This window comes from Gymnoscopelus braueri (assembly GCF_963280865.1).
Source record: "Gymnoscopelus braueri genome assembly, chromosome: 20".
Taxonomy (NCBI): domain Eukaryota; kingdom Metazoa; phylum Chordata; class Actinopteri; order Myctophiformes; family Myctophidae; genus Gymnoscopelus; species Gymnoscopelus braueri.
Genome location: NC_137622.1, coordinates 33,897,739 through 33,918,383, shown reverse-complemented (window position 1 = coordinate 33,918,383; position 20,645 = coordinate 33,897,739). Strand labels below are relative to the sequence as shown.

Here is a 20,645-nt window from a genome sequence, read left to right as displayed (position 1 = left end):
CTAGGCTCTTTCATCATTCTGATGCAGCCGTGCAGGGACGCGTAAAAAAATATAAATAAAAAGAAAGGGGGCTGGGGGGGTAGGGGGATTAATAAATAAATAAGACACAACAAGATGTTTTATTTACCTTGCTGAGGCAGCAGCGAAGAAAGGGTCTCAGAGTGAGTTCTGGGAGTTATATGGAGGGATGAGTGTGAAAGATCTTAAACCTTGAAGTTTCGGGTTTTAGACCCACAGCTCAGATCGGTTCTCCGAGCAGAGAAACCAGTGAACTGTTTACTGGGCCTGGAGTGTCAAAATAAACACTAGTAAACTGTGTTGCAGCGTGTGTTGAATATTCGGAATGTTTTATCACTTGGGGATCAAATGGATTATTTAATGAGTCTGTGTGTTTTTAAGTAAGCTCTGTTTACAATCTATTTTTGGCTTATGTATGCAATATATGGATCGCAAGCGTTGCAATATTGCACTTGGGGTAAACATATTGCATATACTTGCATCCTGTACTTAGATGAACTGTGCATTTTGTGAAATTCATGCAACAGTGCACAAAGTGCTGCCCTACCACTATTAGACAAAAAAAATATTTTGAAAATTATACACGCTGGCTTTTCAACCAGCAGCAGTAACAAAATAATGTTTAGGCTGTAAAAAAAATGGATCCGGAGTGGAGGGATCAATTCTTTGCACCTTTAGAGTCAAATTAACACTCAGAATTGTACCGTGTAATAGCAGCCACTGCTGCAGTACTATTGCAGGATAATTGAATCATATGGACCGCTGTATGTATGTGCACTTACACTGATTTACAGACTTGTGGTCTGTTGGTCAGAGAGCTTCCTCTTAACTGCTTATAATTTGATCAGATGTTGACATGAATCCGACCGTGCTCCCGTGACGGCCCTCCATACATGTTTTTTTAGGTAGTTGTCGTTGTTGTTATTGCTTACAGGTAAAGGGGTAGTGCCGATCCCTTAACATGGCACCAACAGATGTTTATTTACATAAACCCCCATCCTGAGGTGAATGCAGGCACTTTTTTAGAAGTCCCCACACTGTCAATATTTTGAGATCCTAGAAGGGTTTTTTTTTATCAGGTTTTTATCACAAGACCCAAGAGGAATGGTGTGTGTGTACGTGTGCGTGTGCATGTTAGCAGAACCAGGTGTGTTTGTCTTTGTAAGGGCACTGTGTGTGTGTGTGTGTGTGTGTGTGTGTGTGTGTGTGTGTGTGCGCGTGCGTGCGTGCGTGCGTGCGTGCGTGCGTGCGTGCGTGCGTGCGTGCGTGCGTGCGTGCGTGCGTGCGTGCGTGCGTGCGTGCGTGCGTGCGTGCGTGCGTGCGTGCGTGCGTGTCATCTTGAGCACACTGTGAAGGTGTCATAATGGAGCGTAGCCCCCGTAAGGCTGTCAGACAGTGAGAGATGCAGTGCCTCTAAAGGCCATGCATTCTGGGCCTCTCCTGTCTATTATAAGCCCCGCAACGCTCATCAGGGCTGTTGCCGTGCACCCCCACGTCTCTCAAGGAGCGGCACACAGGAGCCACCTTTTCCAGCTAAGAGGGACCCCTTGCTTATAAACTTCACATACCCTTGTCTTCCCGTTCTGACACAATAAACGGAAGCGGCGGTAATGAGGCTGACGGGCTTTGCCAGGGCAGCCATTTTGTTTTTTGTTGCACAAGACAAGGGGGAAAACAAGCGGAGAATCAAGGCATCTTATTCCTCCATGTTATGCCAGCCGCTTGCTGTGTTCCCTGGAGCCCATGGTGGTGCTGCAGTGTACTTGAGATCGGTCTCGGTCTTGATGGTCTCGTCTGCAGTTTTACTTGACTCAGATCAACACGACTCTGGGTTCTTTTTTCACACTATAGTCGAGTGCACAACTGTTGAGCAATAATTGGCTGCATCCCTCCCAGTGAGGCAGCAGCACTAAACCAATAGTGTCTTTAAGTGCAACCAAGGAATAAGCTGTGTAACCTAAGAAACAGACAGATTACAGTTGCCATTTCAATTACAATTAATTAATTTATGTAGCTCTAATATTATGTCCCTTTTTTAGGAATTCTCAATCATTGTCGGATATCCTTCATGAGTAATGAACCATCATTTGCCCATTAAAACTTCAGCCAAATGAAAGCCTTACCCCCAGTCCTTATATCTGGCCCAGATGTTAATCAAATACAATGCTGCTCACTTATGATCGAAATAGACCTTCTTATGTTCCCTGTGAATTACTTGGTCCAATATCGATTCACATTCAGTATGACTGCTATTAAACCCTCTTCTGAGCTTTTATAAAGTCATTAAAATATAATTGCGGTGTCTCAGAACAAAGGATTGCCTTGTGTTATCTAGTCATACTGTGTCCTATATTAAAATTGGCTTAAGGGAGGACGGGCAGGCGGACGGACCGACCACGTCGTCACGCTCATGTCACCATGACTCAGCCATAACCATATAAGGAGTTCCCAAAGCAGCTACGCCCAAAATATGGAGTGTGTTGTCTAACCTCAATGTGTCGTCATGGCATCAGGCGCAAACAAATCACAGGTCCGTATATGGGCACAAAAGGGGGCATGCCCATATATGGGTATATACTGATGATGACATCAGGGATCTCCATATATGGACATAAAAGGGACAAGGACTGACATATACAGAGATCTCTCCATATATGGGCATATCAGTCAGAATCGGCGGTGCGACGTAGGTGTGAGGGCCGCGTAGCAGCCCGAACCTCTAGTCCAGTGGATTCCAGAAACTCTTAGGGTTCCTTTTTGGGGGTCTAAATGTAGCCTTACAAGTCTGTAACTCTGACAGTGTACAAATGGAACCAAATGGACCCGTTAGTCAGAGTTAAGGGGAGACCTTGAAATGTAATAGTTTGAGAACCATATGCTCTAGTCTGTTTAAATGTTACTTAAATTCGCAAACAATTCCGTCCTTCCTTTTGAAATATCGACAGAGAAATCGTGTGCACTTGGGTCCGTGTGCACCAGGACCCAAGTTCTCCTGAGCTTGGTCCCCCTCCCCCCTCCTCGTTTAGGTGGTCTCATCTATAGTATACGAACCTTTCCACAGGCCAGGGGTAAACAACTTGTTATACGGCACCCTCACCCCCCGCTATCGTGATTTATGCCCACTAATGTCGTAATTTTTTTCAAATCAAACACTTGTAACTCAAATCTTTGCTTCTGTGGGGGATTCTACAAATGTCTTCTAAATACTAACAGTTTTTTTTTTTTTAAACTTATGTTGCTATGATCAGTGGTTCTCAAACTGTTTCTTGTCAAGGACCCCTAAAATTATGTATACAAATTATGTATGTATTTGGCCGCAGACCCCATCTCAAAATGTTTTGTTTCAGGGACCCCCCCAGAAGCAAAGATTTGAGTTAAAAACGTTAAAAATATATTCAAAGATTTGCACACATTTTCAGGATTTTTCAAAAAATAGCAGATCTACAAGCTCGTAGCGCGGCACTCGGTGCGGCAATAGCCCAAAGTATAAAATAATGGTTAAAGTGGTTACACAGTATATGCGTTCCCGGTCTCAACGGGATAAGACACACAGCGGCTGCTATAGCGACAGATTGAGACGTGTCCCCCTATCGCGCCCCCATCTGTAACAGTCGAGGCCCGGGCGACGCCTTGAAACAGATCGCCTTGATGCCAGAGCCACATCAAATCTTCGGTTTGGCAGGCAAATGGAATAAAACAATCTATATCGATCTCCACCGCCGCCTCCTCCTCCCCGCGTATCAACACAATCCATCTGTGTTTATCAGCCTATCTGGCTTCCTATCTTTTGTTGTCTGCGGCGAGGGCGGTTCTCCTCTCTTTTCTTCTGTCTCCCTTTATTTTCCTCCTCTCCTTTCTCCCTCCCTCCGTGTGTGTGTGTGGTTGTGTCCGTGTGTTTGTTTGGCCGATCCATCAGCCTATTTACCTTATCATGCTGCCAAACCATCCATTTACGCTCCCATCTGTCTGTCAAACTATATCTTAGCATCCATTTGTCTAACTATCTCTCCCTCCACTCATTCGCCTGTCAATCACGGCCCCGGGTTTGCTCTGGCAGAGAGAGAGGCAGGTTTTCCGGAGCTTCTTCTTCTCCTCCTCCTCCTCCTCCTCTGGCTAATGTTGTTCTTGTGACCTCCTCCTGGAATCAGCAGACCGCAGTGTGAAGTAATTAGACTTCACTATCAACTCTTCAGAATGTGTCTCATGCCGTATTCCGAGACATAATTTCCCCACCACATAATTACATCAGTAGTAAAATGTTAACCACTTAAACCCTATGTACTTTGTCGAACCGGTGTCCCCCGGAGGTGCTATGCTTGGTCCCCTACTTTTCTCCGCTCTACACCAGATATCTCTGCCAAAAATAGCAGATCTACAAGCTCACATCGTGCCACGTCGCCTCACGGTGGGTTGTGAGCTTGTAGATCAGCTCTTTTCGCAGAATGTTTGCCTATTATATGACATGCCCAGAATATAGGTTCTTTGCCAAGTGTAACGAAGAATGTTTGATCTATGACAGGGGTCTGCAACGTTTTCAGGCCAAGGACCCCTTAGCCGAGAGAGAGATGAAGCAGGGACCCCCACTGCGTATTGTATAAAATGGTGTTGCAGATTAAAAGTTTCCATAGATTTCGTAGAGAGTTTCATAGAGTTTGACAGCACTATGTCATCAGCGTATGTTGGATTAATGAGTATTTTCAGACATTCAACCACTTGAGCCATCAATACTTGGTCTGCTCTTTTTTCCCCCTCTACATCAAACCTCTTTGCCAAAAATAGCCGATCTACAAGCTCACAACGCCTCGCAGCGCGAGGCGTTGTGAGCTTGTAGATCTGCTATTTTTGGCTATCGTTCCACTCAGAATAGGGATGCTAGGGTTCAAGTGGTTAATGTAAAAAACACGATCCAATCACACAAAGATTTGGCGGCCCCCCTGTAGTAGGCAACTCTGAGGACCCCCTAGAGGTCCCGGACCCCCTGTTGAAGTCCCCTGATCTATTATATTTGAATCTATATGACATTTGGTATGCTGAACGTGTTTCTAGTGAAGGCGCATGAAGTGAAGGCTTTTGTTTTCCTGCGTATACTCTGCTCTGATAGAGCTCTGATGGAGCCTCACACTGAAGCGTATCTCTGCCATCTCGCTCACTCCCTCAGTAGCCGCCCGCGCTGCTCGAAGCAGGTCAGTGCCTCGGCTCGGTCCAGTTCAGATCAAGCCTCAGTGGAGCGGTCCAGACACTGATGTCCAATGCAGTCATGGAGGGGGGGGGTGCGGGCCTCCCGCTGAGGCCCAATCAGTCTTGTAGGATCAGCGGCTGGCTCCCCCCCCGTCCCAATCCCCCTCTCAGGCGCCTGCGGGCCTGGGCCTGATGGATTACCCGCTCTCCTGGCTCTAGCCGGTGAGACCCGGGCCTCTGCCATGCACGGACCCCATCTGTGTTCTCCCTGGCTCCAGCCTTGCCTTCTAGCCACGGGCTTAAGTTGTTCATGAACCCCCCTCTACTCCGGCCTACTGTGCATGCTAAAAGGGCTAATGGAGTCAGTAGGTTACTCATACTTTACACTTTGTACTGTATGTGGTAACAGTGTTGTTAGCGTAGCAAGAGGGTGGAGTAAAAGTACAGCTGTGAACATGGCTAATGATGAATCCCCCCCCCGTACCCTGCACTGGTTTACTGTTCATGCTTGCGTCACTAGATGTCTTCTTATTGCTTTACTGTACCTACAGCACGTTTTATATGGTGGAGCACGGAACAAAATCGCCATTGTCGGGTGGAAACCTTGTTTGTTGTCCACAACCGTGATAATCGGTGTTCCGGTGGGTCCAATGTAGTTATTATTTAACAGTACTGTACTTAAGTACAATTGTGAGGTACTTTTACTTTACTGGAGTATTTCCAATTGTCTATACTTTTACATCTACTCCACTACATCTCAGACGCAAATATTGTACTTTTAGTACTTCTAGTTACTAGTTACTTTGCAGATATAAATTATTACATTATAAAATATACATTAACCACTTAAGCCCTATTTTAAACCTAGGCTATTTGACAATAGCAGATCTACAAGCTCACAATGCGTTGCGAAGCGACGCATTGTGAGCTTGTAGATCTGCTATTTTCAAACATTTTAGTACTTTTACTTTTGGTACTTTAAGTACATTTTGATACCAACACTTTTGTACTTTTACTCAAGTAAATGTTTTAACACCCAGACTTTTACTTGTAACAGAGTACTTCTACATTGTGGTATTGCTACTTTTACTTAAGTAAAACATTTGAGTACTTTTTCCACCACTGTTATTTAGTCACAAGCTGTTGTTAATACGTTTAAAGATTTATAAAGCCCACAAACAGACTTACTAACCACTTTCAACCTGATGTCCCTGGGCACGTAAAAAAATAAAAAAAATAATCATGAGCTTGTAGATCAGCTATTTTAACTACTTTGTACAACACTGACATACAACGAAGTTTAAAATAGTTAGGCCTTGATTTATAAAGTAAATTAATCTATGAAGTCAAAGTTCAGCGGGTGATCTCAAACAAACAGGCAAAAAGGAAAGAGTTTCCGCGCTCCGGGGATGTGTGTGTGTTATTATTTCTTTATGGTTGCATTCGAGACGAAGCCTCACATCCTGAAATCTTGACTGACTGCTGAGAAGGATGATCATGAATGGGAGTTTTGCCTTGGGCAGCGATCGATCACAGGAGTGTTTTCATCCAACCGCTTTATTGAGGGTGTGTGTGTGTGTGTGCAAGCCTGCATGCGTCGACACGTCAGAGAAACGCCAGAAAATAAACATTGTGGCTTGAGGAATCTCAAGTCCAGCGGAGATATTGTATTGCATTGTGTTTGAAAGTGGGATTTCTTGAAACCCAGGGTCCCGATGAGAAATCAGCGCTACCAGCAGCCTTGTCAAGCTTGTTGTTTACAATCAAAAGGCAGAACGCAAGCAAGATTTTCAGAGGAGAAGGGGGGGGGGGGGGAGCGGAGGGGGCGAGGGGGTCAAAATGTCCGCATACACACACACGCGCAAGCCTCTATTCTTCTCCCCCGCTGTTATGTTCCATGGTACAAAGCTGTCAAAGCCTCCCTGCCGAGGAGATGAACCCACTACTTTTCCTCTGTCCTAAAAATAAGCATTTGTTTATGGACATGTGTAGTGATTTCCTGCTCTCCTTGTGCCATATTCTGTGCCAAGCTGTCAGGAGATATTTACTCTCTGAGCCAGCTCCTTCTTTCAGGCGGGTGGGCATGGGGGGCAAGTGTGTGCACGTACTGTGTGTGTGTGTGTGTGTGTGTGTGTGTGTGTGTGTGTGTGTGTGTGTGTGTGTGTGTGTGTGTGTGTGTGTGTGTGTGTGTGTGTGTGTGTGTGTGTGTGTGTGTGTGTGTGTTAAAGCATGGGAAGAGAGAGTGCACATATGTGTGTCCATGTTTGGGGGCTGACTGAACAGGACAGAATGGGGGGGAGTGGGTGCTTAGCGTGAAGGAGGAGACAAATCACCTGAAGGAGAGGAAGCAGCAACAGAAGAAGTTACCATGTTTTTTTTATATATATGGTTTTAGTTTTGGAGCTGTAGAAGTTATGGGGAAAAAAGCCTGGAACTTTAATTGGCCATATTCACGCGGCGGCCATTTAGCTCTTACTGTACATCATGTGAACATCGTTTCTGTCAGGCAGAAACCTCTTATCTCCATATTCTAACTATATATATATATATACATATATATCTACAGTATATATATATATCTATATCTATCTATATATTCTTTTTGAAAACATCATTTTACATTTGTAGAACTGTCTCTGTGTTTCTATTAGTAATTACTCATCCACTGGATTCTATCTCCGTCTTGTATCTCTCTGTACTTGTGTCTCTTGTCACACGTGGTTAAATCATCCGTCCGTCTGACTCTCTCTCTCTGTGCTGTCATCCTCCCCGTTATCCGTGAGATCCACTGATATGTTTCTTATTGTCAGTGCAATTTTCCAGGGTTTCATCGCTGAGACGTTTGGCAGATCACACACAAGATATGCGTAGGCAAACTACGGCTGGATGAAAAACTAAACATAACATACTGTATGTTGGCACAGTACTGTTGTATTATACTATATACTATGATTTTTTTCGTCTGGGGATATTATTGTTAGGCTGGTGATATGAATATGTGCCCACGGAACAGGCCGCAAGAGATAGCTAGTGGGGATGTGACACCGATATAAGATAGCGCTGCATGGATCCAGACAGCCTGTATCTACAAACTGCTAAAACATTTGGCTTTTTTTTTGCACTGCCGGTGTCGCCATGTTTTCGATGTACGGTTGCTATGGTAGTTTCCATGGAAACAGTACATTGGCCAATGAACACAGGCATGGCTTCTTCAAACACAAAAGAGTCGGATATAGTTTATATGTTGTAACACACACACACACACACACACACACACACACACACACACACACGCACGTATAAACATACAGGTGTGTGTGTGTGTGCATTATCTTTTGTATTTATTGTTTTCCCCCCCAAACAATAAATGCACATTTTCAATCATTAGGATGTGGTGGTATAGGTACTTGGTTATATAAATCAGTCACTTGGGACGGAGGTCTTTCCGTGTGTATGACAGAGCTCTGCTTATAGGAGAGTGAAGATCAATATCCAATTGTTATGGAAACGGGATTTGTTTACTGTAGCATCATCAGTCTCCTGGCTATTGTAGTTCTTGCGCCGGTGACAGCGGTCGAACCTGCAACACACGCAGTCTCTCAGATTGAAACCGCGCGTGGCACACGACGTTTCCAAAATCTGTGCATTCATTGTTCTTTTTTTCTTTTGTGGGCCAAACAAGCGAGGGATGCCCCAATTAATGCATCCCTTCACTCTGGCGGCCCCCGCCTCACTTTCACTCGCGCCACACTTCACATTCCGATGAGATAAAACATAATAAAGGTGATTAAATCTGCGTCCTCGCTGAGCGTCGACATGTTGCGTTTCCCCTATGTTCTCCGACGGAGGGGAAGCGCACATGCAACAGCAGCAGAGAGAGAGAGAGAGAGAGAGAGAGAGAGAGAGAGGTCCTCTATCACCTCTTTTCATCTCCTCCGCCTCCCTTTCCCTCTCTTTCCCTCTTTCCCTCTGCCAGGCTCCAAGCTATACAGAGTAATGGAACTCCCAACCCAGAAACAAGATACGGTGTATAAATGGGGATGCAGGGGTAGAGAAGCTATTTCTTCCAGGCTGAAAGTTATGGGCCAGACTAGCACAAAACTACAGTCGAGGCAAACACAGGGCCCTCGTTCAAGGGTAAGAGTAATCACCTCCAACAGGAAGCAAGGGAGAGAGGGAAGAAGGAGAAAACAAAAACACAGACAGACAAAAAAAAAGCAAAAGTAAACAAAAACCGTCTGACCGTGAAAAAGGTGCGTTCAGCTCAGAGGAGCTGGACAAAAGAGAGGAAAGTAAAAGGAATACCGGAGGAGGAGGGGGGGGGGGGGGGTTGGAAGGAAGAAGGGGCAACGGTGACCCTTTTTGCAATCCGATCCGAGCGGTCTGCGGTTGATCTATAGCAGCAAGCCTTTGAAATGTATACGCACACACAAATGCATTGTGGAAGATTAAAGGATTAAAAAGGGCCCTGACTGCTTTCTCTCAGCTCTCTCTCGCACTGGATGTTATGAGATCAATCAGTGTCTCGCCGTAATGAGCGAACATTACGCCGGTATCACTGCTGGCAAAATGTACTCCCGCCGTCGCCACTGATTTAGCTACGCCATGCAATTCCACTTAGGCTAATTTAGGTTAGTGTTGTTGAAATTGTATACAGCCCTGTTTTGACATTCACATGCAACCATATATAGTATATATGCACGTACGCACGCACACAAATATACATTGACTAAAACAAGAAGGGCTCCCACTGCTTCTCTCTCTTGATCAGGAAGGGACCGGCGCACACTCTTGGAAAAAAAGGACGTGTTTCTCTGTCTTGGCTTCGGATTGTTTTAGTCAGTGTACATTGTCTTGCCTATACCGGCACCTCCACCTCTGCCTCGATATAATATATACTGTACACACACACACACTTTAATATAAATATATTTATTTATAGCTGAAACCGGAAAGTGAATATTGTCTTACGCAATCAAATCTGGAGCGTTCATTTAACCCGTATGGTCCATAAGGCTTCTTACCCAACTTCTGACCGCATTTCAAGTTGGATCGTGGCTGAAGATACTGACGCTTACAGACAGGCCTCTTGTCAACCTCAAAAAGACAAGAGGGAACCACCAAGAAGCAACGTAAACATTAGCACTACATTTCCACCGGGAAAAATGGCCACTCAAGACGGAGCATTCCGTTCAACGCGGTCCGTGTTTACGACTTCAAATTCCTGCATGACAGCTTGTGTACAGAAATGGGAGTCAAAGTGGGCCTAATCTGACACTTTGTTGAGACAAGCAGTAACGAGGATAGCTGGACCCTGAGAGTATAGGGAGTCCATAACAGTAGGAATGGGTTTTGACAGGCAGGCTGTTTGGGTTAATCTCAACATATCACTATCTCCGCTCTCTATCTCTGAGGCTCCTATATATGGCTATACGTTCACACTGCCAGCACCAAATCCGATTTTTGGCTTATCCAGATAGGAATCAAAACACCACATGGAAAGTGATTTCTGCGAATCAGATTTGAAACACATGTCCTACAGTAGGTGATGTGGGAATCAAATCAGATTTATTTTTTAAAGATGTGTCTCATCTGGACACTGGGACAATAAAGCCTGATTAATACGGCGCCGCTCGCCGTCAACCGTTACTTACTTTAGGGCGTTAATTTACACCAAAAAAAACACTGCTTATATATATATATTATATATATTATGATTGATTGATTGAATACTTTATTTAGAAGTTTGCAGAAAAAAAGCATGAAAGTACAGTTCAAATACAAGGTCAACTAAATCGGATTAAAAAACAAAACAAAAGCCTAATTAGACCCTCCAGAAAAACGCGGGCAAAAATCCTTGATTATGCGGGCTAAAACTCTTGATTATGCGGGCTAAAATCATTGATTTTGCAATGTTATGCGGTGAAATTGCGGGAAGTTGCGAAATATGCGGAAAGTTGTGAAATATGCGGCAATATGCGGAAATATGCGAAATATGCGATGTGCGAAAAGTTGCGAAAAATGCGAAATATGATAAAAGTTGCGAAATATGCGGAAATATGCGATGCAAATCGCATATTATGCGATGCGATGTGCGTATTATGCGATGCGATGCGCATATTATGCGATGCGGCCTTTTTGAAAAAACGTTACCCCCGCATAATTATGCGCCATTTTGCTGATTATGCGGTAAATTCTAGGATCGCATAAACGTATTTTTCTGGAGGGTCTACCTAATAATGGCTTGTTTCAATTGGGGTCCTCTTGTACTCATTTCATAGTGACATTAAACGACAGACAGATATGCACTACTATGCAGAACAATGCATAGTACATAGAAATACATAGAACAATGCATCTGTCGGGTGGAAACCTTATATTTCCAAAACGGTTACCTTTCAGGATTCAAATCCAAAAGTAGCAGATCGACAAGCTCGTGCTACTGGTGATGCTTTTGTGTGACTCTGTAGTATGATGAAAACACAAACAGTTAAAATATGGATATCCTCCTATAATTTGCCAATGCTCTGTAGTGGTAGGTAGGTAGGTAGGTAGGTAGGGTGGTGAGACCATCGCCATGGTTACAGGGCTGCCCAGCTGTGGGGTGGCCCCGCGAGCTATGGGACGAACTGCCTCCCGGGTTGCCAGATCATGGGTTGCCTCCCGGGTTGCCAGATCATCTGCGCATATCCCCCCACGGATGCGTCGACCGGGTATGGACTACGGTAGTAAGAGATATGCTTGGGACCAGAAAGTTTGTGTGTGTACAGAATGCAGGCGCATGTTGGTGATCCTGACCTTGTTTATTTTTGCCTTGATGAACGTGCGTGCTGTGTTTAGACGTTGGCCCGCCGTCTGAGGCTGGCCAGACTGATACTTAACCCATTAAGACCGGGTGTGCCGTGCCTTGAGCTTCTGAGATCTGCTATTTTTTGGGGGAAAATCATGACATTTTATATATATATTTCTTTTACTCAAATCTTTGCTTCAGGGGGTCCCTGGAACAAAATATTTTGATATGGGGGGTCCGCGGACAAATACACATAATTTTGGGTGGTCCTTGAACATGAAAAAAGTTTGAGAACCACTGATATTATAGCAACATAAGTTTTTTTTCTCAAAAAAAACTGTTAGGATTTAGAAGACATTTGTTGAATCCCCAGAAGCAAAGATTTGAGTTGAAAATGATTTGCACACATTTTCACGATTAAAAAAATCTACAAGCTCGGGTGCCGTGCTATGAGCTTGTAGATCTGCTATTTTTGAATAGCCAAAGAAATAAAAAAATGACACAGATGCTTTCCCGGATTGAACTGGTTAACCGAGGATGGCGTAATCCTCTCTCTGCCAGCCGTCCTGTTTACACTAGCCAAACGCACGCGGGGATTCCTCCTCGGAAGTATCCGGTGGCGAGTTCTTTTTTTTGATGAATGACTGGCAGCTTTTCTTTCTCGCTCGGATCACAGGGCTCGGTGATGATGTAGTTCCCGTCTAATTAGCCAAAGATGACAGCAACACAAAAGCCATTATGCATTTTAATCTCTTTTGGGGAATGCTAGCGCGCTAGACACACTGGGGCCCCTATCGCTCTATCATAACGTGGGATGACATTTCACTGGAGGCTCTCCAGCCAATGGGGTTGAGGTTGGAGTTGAAAGTGCCGGCTCACGGGCCCCAGTGTGGGTCTGGGCTCTTCCTCCTGCTATTAGTCTTGTCTTATTCAGAGTCCTCTCCCCTGTGGCGGGGATCATCATGATAGACACAGGGAATGCTTGGCACTCTGTGTGTGTGTGTGTGTGTGTGTGTGTGTGTGTGTGTGTGTGTGTGTGTGTGTGTGTGTGTGTGTGTGTGTGTGTGTGTGTGTGTGTGTGTGTGTGTGTGTGTGTGTGTGTGTGTGTGTGTGTGTGTGTGTGTGTGTGTGTGTGTGTCAGAGAGAGAGAGAGACGGCATGCATGCGTATGCACTGTGCATCTGAGTCAGTGAGCGTGTTACTTGAATTCTCAAGTAAATATGCATATATATATATGCACACACACATACACACATATGTATATGTACCGTATGTATCTATGTACTGTATATATATATATATATGTTGCTATTTACCCAGCACTTCAGAAATGATTCCTGCTCCTTGAAAATGCCCGCTGTAACCTGGAATCACTGATTTGCCTTTTGTCAATTTCACTTCCTCACTTTCACGTTCTCGTGTGCTAGCTCCTTCATACCTCGCTTCGCGTACGTGGAAAGATGGCGCCTCTAGGAGAAGGAGGTGAAGAAGCGACCGCAACCCAGCGGCAGTATAGACGTAGTTGTAATCAGTGCTGGAAACACCATGAGAAGTTGTCTTTTGTTTCATTTTGTTTCGTTTCGTTTTTTCCGTCTGTATGACTCTGTGTGTGTGTGTGTGTGTGTGTGTGTGTGTGTGTGTGTGTGTGTGTGTGTGTGTGTGTGTGTGTGTGTGTGTGTGTGTGTGTGTGTGTGTCATTGTGTGTTTTCATTTCAGTACAGGCCAGAAGTAATGTTCCTCTCAGTTCCTCTCTGTTTGTTCAATTGCTGCGATTGATTGATGTGGGTGTGTGTGTGTGTGAGAGAGAGAGAGAGCGGGGGCTTTTTATGCACCTGAAGATAGGAATAGAAAAGTCTTTACAAGAGGTAAATGGCTCAGCGCTCAAGTATCCTCTGATGGGAGATGCATTTTGCTGGCAATTCTTTCCTTCGCACAATCCAGAATCTTTGACGAAAGCTTTCCCATGTATTCGGTCTGTTAAGCAAGATGCAATTACCCCCAAAGGTTGCCTTTTTTCCCATTCTGTTCAGCAAAAAAAAAAAAACCTGAATTGCATTGTTCCTCTTGAGTCTCAACAAGCGGTTACGCTGTCGGCTCGTGCCGCTTCCCATTCACATGGCATGCAAAACAGCACCCTCTTCTCCTCCACGCAAAACAAACTGCCATTTTGCTACCAAGACGCCGGAAGAATTGTTGTTTTTGCTTGGGTTTTGTTAGTTTATGGGTTTCTGCCTGTTTTGTCTTCCTCACTCCGTCTTCCATTCACCGTCACAGTCCCTCTCTCTCTCTCCTTGTCTTTCATCTCTGCTTCCTCTCTCCCTCCATCCAACGTAGCCTACAGTAAGCTACACGGCTATTGAACCCATATTAACCACTTAACCCTCTCCACTTAGTGAAATAATACTTAATCTCTCTAGGACGACCTAGAGAGAGAGAGTCGGCTCTGTACTGTACTTTGTCCTCACTACAAGCTCACTGTGAGCTTGTAGATCGTCTATTTTGGGCGAATTTTCACCCCAGAAAAAGTGGTTAACTACAGAAGGTCTTTCTTCTCCAGTCTCTGGTCTAACACATTAAGACCTGAGGCCAATTCTTACTAATGTCTTCTAAATCCCAACAGTTTTCTGAAAAACGTATGTTACTACATCAGTGGTTCTCAAACCTTTTAACTCTATAAACGCCATTGACTCGAAAACGCCTCAATAACTACTTAATCCACCCACGCCATTGACGCGTTAGACGCGTTGGATTTGCGTTCATTGTTTAATCTCTGATCGCGCTATGCTGCTTAAAATTCAATGTTATTCTCGAGTTCCACTTACTTCACCCATATCTGCATCCGGTTTCATGTCCTGGGTTCCGTTTCCGGTTTTTGATTATTTTCCCCCGGTCATTTCGTCCAAAATAGGTAAACAAACGGTTTTTCACACGGTATGACGGACAAACGGACAGTTTCTCTTCTATAATCTATGGTCTGGGTGACGATCAGTCATCGCCGTCGTGTATCACAACGTAATTCTGACGATCAAAACAATGTGGGAGGACGTCACATCCGTTTTCATGGTTTTCCCTGTCTAATCGCCCAAGAAGGGTAACAGTGACACCAGGAGCTGATCAAGCTATCATGTGCTGCTCTCTGGTGGCGGATTTGTGCGGCGTCTTTAAAAAACAGTTTGATCAATTATTTTCATGAAAATTTTCAAAATATAAAAATAAAAAAAACACAAAAATTGCTGGCAATGGGGGAGTACTTTATGAAAATACTCTGGCAGTCAAAGAGTTAATGTCAAGGACCCTAAGAAATGATATGTATTTGGCCGCCGACCCCTATCTCAAAATATTTTGTTCCAGGGACCCCCATGAAGCAAAGATTTGAGTTAAAAATGTTCGCTTTAAAAATATATATATTCAAAGATTTGCACACATTTTCTTGATTTTTCAAAAATAGCAGATCTACAAGCTTGTAGATCTGCTATTTTTGAATAGCCAAAGTGTAAAATAATGCTTTTTAGCTCAAATAAAAAAAAATGACACAGATGCGTTCCAGGTCTTAATGGGCTAATCATACTATCCTGATGGACCAGGGGGTTGAGAGGGCCCTCCGTGCCCAGAAACGAGGTCACACCCATTTGTACTGTACTTGCAAACGAGTGGCGGGACGAGGACATATTAGCCGGTCTGCCCGCCGCCACCACTTTTTTTTGTCCCCCTTCCAAAATCTGCCCCTTATTATTTTGGTCTCGTTCTTGCCTTTCTTTTTTCCCCGTGTGCAACGGAATGTGGTGTGGTATGGAGAAAGAGGCCAAAGCCGGGCGGAGCAGAACCAATTCTGGAGGCGGACTGCATGAACAAGCAGTTGTGATACAATGTCAAACCAAAAAAACATCGAGGACAAACACTCTATGTTCTGTTCCGCTGTCTTCAAAGTGTCCCCTTTTTCTATGTCCTCGTGTCCCTCGTCTCCCCCTGGGTACCATCTGCGTAGTCGGGTTTCATCCGAACGGAGGAAAGTATACGGTATACGCTCTTTTCCTTTCCCCTCGCCGGCGCTAGGAGTCCTTGTGGCATGTGCGCATCTACATAATGTGTGTGTGTGGGTGTGTGTGTGTGAGCGTGCCTGCCCGACTGGACGTGCACGGTGCCCACAGCCATCACAGTCACTCTCAGCTCATTACCTGACGTGATGGATGGAGCTGGCGGCATTAAGCAACGGCCATCCCGGGACGCCTTGGCTCCCTGCAGCTGGCATTGAGTAATGGGCAAAGCACGGTGGTGGTGGCGCCGGGGAGAGAAGCGACACACGCTCAGAAAAAAAAGTACCGGGGAGTCGTTTCGTTTGCATTGGGCGTAGCCTGCAGTTATCTCTCTGTGGCTATACGCTTCCTGGTTCTAAGGCCCCCCCCCCCCTCCTCCCCCAACCCTCCCCACCACCTGCCACCTGGCTGCCACAGGCGGCTGCCACAGGCTGTTCTGGTTCTGGTGGGTAGCCACGGTTGGATGGATGGCAGAGGGAGGGGAGGCAGTGTTTGTATGACTCTGTTCTGGAACAGGAAGGAGCGTGCTGGGGGGGAGGTTGGGTTTGTCGGTCGGAAGCGAACGCAGAGATTTTTCCTGGAAGGAATTGCGGACTGACCACTAAAAATGACATAAAAAAACACGGAGAAGCAGCATTCTGCTTCTACGGACCGACAGCGTGGAATAAACTCCCGTTACACCTAAGACAGGCAGCCTCTGTGGATACTGTAGCTTTAAAGCTCAAGACCTACTTCTTCACTCTTGCTTTTAGCTGATTTTTTGGTTGATTTTTAAATCTCTGTGTTGTTGTACATGTCCTCACTGTATTGCCTGATTCACTGCCCTTTGCTGTTATTTTAATGTTGTTTTATGCTTCTGCTTTTCTTATTTGCTGTATTGTTAAATTATTTGTAACTGTAATTGTATTCTTGCTCTGTAAAGCACATTGAGCTGCATGTCATGTCATGACAGGTGCTATACAAATAAAGTTTATTATTATTATTATTATTAAAATGACCAAAAAATTACAGTGACAGCGATTGTAAGCGTCCGGTTTCCGCTCCGTTTCTGAGTTTTTTGTTTGTTTGTGTGCATCGCTCACACTAACCTTTTACGGATGTTTATTTCCCTCTCTGTTCTCTCTTCCCTTTGTCTTAGTTGTTTACTACAGTATGACCTACTGTATGTGTTGTGTGTGTGTGTGTGTGTGTGTGTGTGTGCGTGTGCGTGCACGTGCACGTGCATCACATCTGCCTCTCCCTCATCTATCTCTGATGTGGGAATAAGATGTGCAGCCTCTTGAGCTGAGGCCGGGGCATGGTAGCAGGCAGGGTTGCCAGATTCTGCTTATTATAATTTCCCCGAAAGATTTTATTTGAAAATAGCCGATCTACAAGCTCACAACGCGTCGCATCGCGACGCGTTGTGAGCTTGTAGATCGGCTATTTTCAAATAGCTGATGTATATGTTAAAGTGCTCATGTGGCCCATATAGTCGCTTCTTTTGGGTTGGTTTTTCGTAGACCCGGTTGCTTGTTTCTCTCACAGAATCTGGCAACACTGGCTAGCAGGAGCTCAGTGGACTTACTATGACACCTGTTCCCCCCCAGCAGCCCCTCGTGTTCCTCCTCCACCCCTCCGCCAGCTCTCTCATAAATCAGTCTGCATTCTCCTCACGTCGTTCCGTTCTGTCTGTCTGTGTTCCCCCCCCCCCCCCCCCAACAATTTCTCTGTTCTTCCTTTCCGGCCGCGTGCGCTTTCTTTATATCCGCCTGGCTTTGTGCTCTGACTGTGTTTTTTTCTGTGTGTTTTCCTTTGACAGACAACCGGCGTGGGGTCCTGGAGAGGTCTCGCTCGCGACACAACCCCCAGGCTCGATGATCAGCCCGGCCCGCTCCTACCACGACGAGGACGCTAGACAAGTGCCAAAGAGGCCTGCGACGAGGAGAGAAGGAAGGGGGGGGGGGGGGCACACCACCCGGAAGACAAGACTACCTACCACTCAGTGTGGCGGGCACATACACACACACACACACACACACACACACACACACACACACACACACACACACACAAACACGCATATCACACATGTGTGCACGCCCGTGCACATTATGTACTTACAAACACGAAGGAGATATATACACACATAACCTAACATGTAGACACAGACACACAGACACACGCAGCCATGTTTTTTTGTGCAACACGAGGCCTAAAGTAAAAAGGCACAGAGAAAAGAGAGGGTCAAATACATAATAGGCTATACAGTTAAAAAAAAAAAAAGTATGAAAGTGGACCCAAATGGACTTACAGTACTGTAAAAGGTCTTGGCGTTAAATTTAACACGGAGGATTTTAACTGCGCATAGGACATGTTAACAGTCATACTGTTTGTCTGACGCCTTGCATATTTATTCACTACTTTACCGCAGCTTTACATGTAAAGCCTGGGACGTTTTATGGGCAGAAAAAGTGTTTTTCTTTATTTTTTTACTTTTCTTTTTGACAGTTTTTTTTTATGGTTCCTGCTTTTTGGATTGAAAGGTTTTGATTGCTTGGAAAATGAATTGTGGTTCTTTGCTGTGTATCTTGCCACCCAGGGCCCCCTCTAGTACAATTCCTTATTTTTTTAATGCTGAGAATAACGACAGATTGGATGCGGTTCTGCTTGACACGAAACACGCGTTAGCGTTTGTTAAAAAAAAAAAGTCGACGTTCCGCCAAGAGGGACTGCACCATATTGTACGCTTATCCCACTCAATCCGGGAACGTAATCTGTGTCATTTTATAGATTTGAGCTATAACAATTATTTCATACTGTGGCTATTCAAAAATAGCAGATCTACAAGCTCGTAGCGCGAGTGCCGCGCTGCGAGCTTGTAGATCTGCTATTTTTGAAAAATCTTGAAAATGTTGTGCAAATCTTTGAATGTATCATTTTTTTAAAGCTAACATTTGTAACTCAAATCTTTGCTTCTGGGGGGTCCCTGGAACAACATATTTCACAAATGTTTGCTTTAAAAAATATATATTCAAAGATTTGCACACATTTTCACGATTTATTCAAAAATAGCAGATCTACAAGCTCGTAGCTATGAGTCTGTATGTCTGCTATTTTTGAATAGCCAAAGAAATCTAAAAAATGACACAGAATGAATTCCCGGATCAAATGGGTTAACAGCCACAAAGACTTCCCACTAACAACAACGTATCAGGACATCTAACAGCGGCAAACCCGCGTCCACACTTCACTTCCTGTCAGCGCAGATGTCCTACACGCCACGACGTCGAGTCCAAAATGAGATCTTTCATTATCGTACATATCCCACACAAAAAAAAAGCCAAGGAAGCCTCCACGATATCCATTGTACAACCCGAAGAGTTATAGCGACTGAAATCTCCACATGAAAAGTGATGAATTTTATTTATTGATTTTCTTTTGCTTTGTTTTGTTTCTTTCTTTTCTTTTTCTCCTTTACTAAAGCCTCAGGGTACTGCTGAGATCCCAGCACCTCGTTTGCCCTTCATGCGGAAAGCTATAGACCTTGGCAGTCGTGTGATAAATCTAAGACCCCATCTTTTTATTATTATTCCATTTCTTTCCTCATAAATGAATGGCCTATTTTATACTTATTATTATACAAAAGTAGTGGAAAAAAATGTCGATCTAGACGCACATTTGAGATCTGACAGGAGCAGGGATTAGTGTAGTTAAATTAGATTTTGTTAGAAAAAAAAACTAGAATAAGTTAATGGGTATGAGACTGTGTAGGCCTACTTAAAGCTACACCATGTAACTGTCATGTCCAAACTGAGATTCGAACCCGGATTCCCCCCTCGCAAGTGCTGACATTTTTTACCACTGAGCTAATAGATAGAGCCTGCCTGGTTGCTCAGGGGAGACATTTTATTTTGACCTTCAGGCAATAGCACTTGTCCATCATATGTATGGTGGTCGAACCAGACCACAGGATAAACATTCCTCAGTAGAATAGCAGGGTGACCAAATACCTCCTCCCCAATTGTGCAAGTTATACTGTATTAACATACTCTACCATGCAGATTGGTCAACACAACATTTTATTCACACACAAGACACAAGTTACATAGTGTAGCTTCAATGGCACAAAATACATTAGAACTACAATTTCTATGGTCCATTTTTAAGACCGCCCTCTAGCATATAGGTTTGTAGCAGAGAGTTTAGGTGCTACATTTGAAATGGTGATAGAAAGGGTACTGTGAGTAGCATAGTGATGGTGCAGTGATTTGTACCGGGCTGTTATCGTCACCGAACTGGTGTCCGCAGCCCTTTTTGATTTTTATCATTTATCAGATTCATAAAAGCTCATAAGAATGGCGGTTGCGAGTTATATGTACAGTACTTCATTTCTTCAGTACAGCAAGATGTTAAAGGAGAATTCCGGACAAATTAAGTGTTATCTTTGATGTCTCGTTACTCACCTACCGATGTGAAAAGTAGCGTTCTTTTTTTTCATATATTCCCCTGTCGTCATTTTTTAAACACCCTCCGTTGTTATAATGGGAGCGTGAGGGTTAGTGAAATTCGTCTATTATAACCGACGCAAAGTTGTTTTTTTCACTACTAGTATTCATAGTAGAGTCTCATGATAGTCAAACATG

The 20,645-nt window shown here is 44.4% G+C and overlaps 1 protein-coding gene across 5 annotated transcripts in view; it reads left to right on the top strand.

Moving 5' to 3' along the window:
* diaph2 (diaphanous-related formin 2) overlaps positions 1-18,923 on the top strand; it is a 688,393-nt gene extending 669,470 nt beyond the window's left edge. For all 5 annotated transcript variants that reach the window (XM_080415256.1, XM_080415259.1, XM_080415257.1 and 2 more), the window contains one exon: positions 17,822-18,923. In XM_080415256.1, coding sequence (XP_080271382.1) covers positions 17,822-17,880 — 59 coding nt within the window. In that variant the 3' untranslated portion in view covers positions 17,881-18,923. The remainder of the gene's footprint in view (positions 1-17,821) is intronic.
* The last annotated feature ends 1,722 nt before the right edge of the window (positions 18,924-20,645 follow it).